This window comes from Austrofundulus limnaeus, unplaced genomic scaffold (genome assembly GCF_001266775.1).
Source record: "Austrofundulus limnaeus strain Quisiro unplaced genomic scaffold, Austrofundulus_limnaeus-1.0 Scaffold67, whole genome shotgun sequence".
In the NCBI taxonomy this organism is placed as follows: Eukaryota; Metazoa; Chordata; class Actinopteri; order Cyprinodontiformes; family Rivulidae; genus Austrofundulus; species Austrofundulus limnaeus.
Genome location: NW_013952469.1, coordinates 2,135,702 through 2,140,142, shown reverse-complemented (window position 1 = coordinate 2,140,142; position 4,441 = coordinate 2,135,702). Strand labels below are relative to the sequence as shown.

Below are 4,441 nucleotides of genomic sequence, written 5' to 3'. Positions count from 1 at the left end.
TATATATATGTGTGTGTGTGTGTGTAATTCTGAACAATGAAAAGATGGAATAAAAACAAGTCAGAGTTACATAGAAAAGACAAACTTTTTGCATTTTTAAAAAGTAAGGAGTAGAAAGTACAGATAATTGAATTAAAATGTAAGGAGTAGAAATAAAAGTAGGCTGAAAAATAATTACTCCATTAAAGTATAAATAACCAAAAATTCTACTTAAGTAAAGTAACAAAGTATTTGTACTTAGTTACTTGACACCTCTGGGTAAATATGTATCTAGATCTGTGTTTAGCCCCTGATCCATGCAGGAATAAACACATTAAGTCTGTTGTTTTCTGTGATCTGAACACTGTGTGTGGAAGCCAAAACGCTGCTACCTCTCTGAACCAGGTTAGATTTTTTTAACTCTCATTAAATAAATAATAGATAAATAGGATGTTTGTGAAACATATAAAAAGAGAATCTCTACTCTAAAGTCAGGTTTGTCCTGGTGGAAGGGTGAGCTCTTTATATATTATCTGATGAGACGTTTGCATGATTTTACCTTTAGAACCCGGAGCACTAACACAAAGTTCAGCAAAAACCATTAGAGACTTCAAAGGAAGAAGAAACTGGGGATGGAAATGATATGGAACCATGTTTTTATTTCTGTTCTCCTCTCTGCAACCTCTCGTGCTAACCATAACTTGAAGCATCTGTTTGGATAAAACCAACCTGGGCGATGGATCTGCATCCCTCGGCACGCCGTGGCTCCGACCAGCTGAGAACGGGCCGAGCAGCAGCAAGAGTTTGAGTGAGGACAAAAGCCAAAGCCCGGGGCTCCGCAGGGAGCGAGAACATCAGAGGAGGTGCCGCTCATTGTTTCATCTAGAGTCGTCCTAATGAGCAGGTCTGAGTGTGGTTTGACAGAAGTTGCTCCGTAAGTATCAGAAAAAAGGTGAGACCATCATAAAATATTAAGCCAACAGATATGGAGTCAGTAAGGATRGGGCTCAGACGGACGTTTCGGGCAGAACGCACTCTCTGTGAGGCCTTCACTTCCTCTTCTCTTTGAAAGCTCCATCTTTATAATGGATGGCAGAACCTCAGGGGAGTGTCTAGACGATGGTGGGAAATCTAAATGCTTGGGAAAGCCACTCGCAGCCCTGGTAAGTAGTGTCGAGCGCGGGAAAAGTGCAGCTCGGAGCGGTGACAGGAAGCGAGGAGGATCATCTGATTAACACCAGCTTTTTCCAAACTTTTAGAATCTGTAGTTAYAGGACGTCCCTGGGATCATTTCGATGCAGTGATGTTTTCTGATTTTTATTTTGTTGTCAGCTTCAGACCACGATGCTTTCTGTCTACACCCACACCACCCTCGTTTTTTCTTTTAGCCTCCACCCTTCTCGTTTGCCTCCGTTTCTCCCCTCAGTTATTTATGAGTAGGACTTGAAATAGACTTCAGTATTTGATAAAAGCGTGATCTTTAATCTGAGTTGCCTGAGAAGTGCATTTCATTTTTATTTCCCATCAGAGATTGATGGAGGAGTAGGGAGGTTATCCACTCTGTGATTGCTAATGTAAATCCATGGTGTTGTGCTGGACATGTATAAGGAGGTTTTGTATGAGCCCACTGAGCCACCAGTTGGAGATTGTGTGCGTTTAAAGCAGCAGAAACACGAGACTGTGATGTGAAAGCAGCGACTTTTATGAGAACGTGGTTAAAATCCGCCTGAAACACGAGAAATCCTACAAAATTATCGTTTGCATCTCCTCAACTGCCGTTTCACATTCCACCGTTTGGTTCTGTTTTTCTGAGGAAGGAGGAAAAAATAAAACGGGTGATAAATTTAAGATGACAGTTATGCCGTATGAATGAGGCCCCTTGTGTATGGGTTTGCTCAAAGCCAGCTGCAAATCCAACACCGCCACCTTATGTGGCAATTACTGATGGGTAACACAACCTGAATATATCTGCTCTCTTCATTACGGCAGCGCGCTCTATAGCGGCCAAATGTTCTTTAGGATCCTACGGCAAATTAGCTCATCCCCCCAGGACGTCTTTTATTGGATGATCCTGCACCGGAGGAGGATGCCGCAAAACCGCTCGAGCTCTCCACGGCCTGCCCCGGTCGCCACGGGGTTAATATTTAAAAGCGCGTGCTCCCCGGTCGTGTATTGATGATATGTTTTGAAAATTGCTGAGGCAGGCTCATTYTTACAGCGCTGTCTAGAAGATAGCCAAGCCTCCCGCCTCCTATACCCCACCACCACCCCCCACCCACCGCCTCCCCTTCTTTATAGCCGCCAGATGGAAAACACACTAAAGCATGTAATGTAATATAGCTTGGCACACAAAGGTATTTCACACCAACTTCATCTGGCCTCTGATCTGCCACAACACATCACCTGGAAAAAAGGTTTGTTGAACCAAAACTGCTCCTGGACACTAACCCATCAGGCTGCACTGGGAGGAGAAACAAAATGCTAAGGAGCACGTGTGAAGCTCGGCAGCTAAAAGTGGAAAACAAGTGGAAAACGGGCTCTGCCTCCCAGATGTCTGTGCCGCTCTTTTAGGCTTTTTGAGATCCTCGCAGTTTTTTTTCCCCTCTCTGGTCCTCCTCCTTCTCCTCAACGAACTAAAACTGCCACAACTTCAATGCAACTCGTCTCCGTCAAAGACAGCACGAAGAAGAAAGACGAGCAATCTGTTAGTCCTCCACTATCGCCATCCTCTCCCCCCCTCCCTCCCTGCAGAGCTTTCTACCACCAGCTTCCTGCACCCCCCTTTCTCTCCATCCCTCTCCCCCCTCCTCCCCGGGACGCTGAATTTTACAGTACCGTCTGCAGGATCCCGGACTGTTCGGCGCACTCCTCTATGCAGAGCAACACGGCTCCGGTGGAGGAACGCTGGAGGCAGCTGTCAAGCGCAGGCTGCTGCTCCTGCTGCTCTAGTTGAGCCCCGGCGCCGTACCGACTGATTTCACATTCACCAATAAGAGACGGCACAGGGGGGAGAGAGAGAGGGAGAGAGAGAGGGAGAGAGAGAGAGGGAGGGAGAGTCTCGAAGTGAGTGGTGTGGAGAGGCAAGTGGAGTGGAAGAGTGTCAAAAGAAAAAAGAGGTTACAACACCTCCCCAGCTCTCTTTCCTTTCTCCCGTCTGCTTTCTCTCCCTCTTTTTCGTGTTGGCTCACAAGAGGAAGAAGAGAAAGAAAGGGGGCTTTTAAAAATTAACTGAAGAACAAGCTGCTTGCCGAGAAGGAAGCAAAAAGAACAAAAAAAGAGAGACGAAGAAGGGAGTGAACCTAAAGCTCAAGTCAAGCCCCAGTGAAGAGTTGAGGAGGGCTGCCTCTGTGGACCAGGGACCAGTAAAGCTCTCTGTCCAAACCTCCGGACTCCTTCAGACACCCACACTGGCTGGACTGGTCCCAGTGCTCGGCCCCGCTCTCCTGCACCCGCCTGCCCACACCTGTCCCGCTTCCAACATGATGATGTACTTTTGGGTGAGTACTGGTGCACAAAGTGGGGGGGATGCTGAACACGGGTGTACGTTAGGCGTGACGTGTGTTTAACTAATCTCTGTCCACACAAACTTGTGTGTTCGTGGTGCTGCACCGCCCTGATGCATGAGCAGAGCTGATGGGTTTTCCACCTCCATGTGTTTTATTGATGCTGGACGCTGCGGCTGGACGAGGCCTGTGTTTATGTGCCGGACTTGTTCAGCCTTCAGGTCAGAAGGGATGTAGGAGTGTGATTCTTACCAACACTAAAACCTCCACAAGTCTTGTTCTTCAACTTGGACTGGCAGTCAGAGGAACCGGCTCAGGGTCTTTCAGGGACACGCTATGATCTCCTCATCTGCTTTGGGCTTCAGATGCTGCTGTTTTTGTTGCCCTCATATCCAAGTCAGACCGAATTTCATAAATTAAACGGCATTAAGCGCAGATTGAGGATGATTACAGATTGTTAACCAGAGCTGCTGATTAATTCTCTTTGAGATCATGTGTGATTAGTCAGATTGGTTTMGTCTCCTCTGTGGTTTGTATTCTCACCACAATACCCGCCCAGTGCTCGATGCTTTTGCATTTGCACTCTTTTCTGTTTCATCTGTCACATTTGCACGCTGCAGATCAGGTTTTAATCCTGCGCTGTTTTGCTAACTTTGATTTCGTACCTTCACAGAAACGAAAAGTAAATGAGTATTTCCAGTGTTGCCACTGTAAACAGCCTGTAATGCAGTTACACACTGCAAAAAATGTCCACCTAACCAAGTTTTAAAGTCTTATATCCAGCCAAAAAACTTTTTCATCTTGTTTTGAGACTGATTTACTAAACAAGACTGTAAGATTCTTGAAATACTTGATTTGACTCATTTTTTTCTTATTTCAAGAATCTTACCAAGTAAAATTTTCTTACTCCACTGGCAGAAATGTTTGACTTAATCTGAGTCAAATTTTCAGACTAACAA

The 4,441-nt window shown here is 45.8% G+C and overlaps 1 protein-coding gene across 3 annotated transcripts in view; it reads left to right on the top strand.

Annotated features, from left to right (window-relative positions):
- Window positions 1-4,441, top strand: part of rbfox3a (RNA binding fox-1 homolog 3a) — a 274,551-nt gene that overhangs the window by 123,611 nt on the left and 146,499 nt on the right. Inside the window, 1 exon segment of one of the 3 annotated variants that reach the window (XM_014010320.1) lies at window positions 3,016-3,476. The exons of the other annotated variants lie outside the window; for them this stretch is intronic. Coding sequence (XP_013865774.1) covers window positions 3,459-3,476 — 18 coding nt within the window. The 5' untranslated portion in view covers window positions 3,016-3,458. 3 annotated transcript variants of the gene reach the window in all.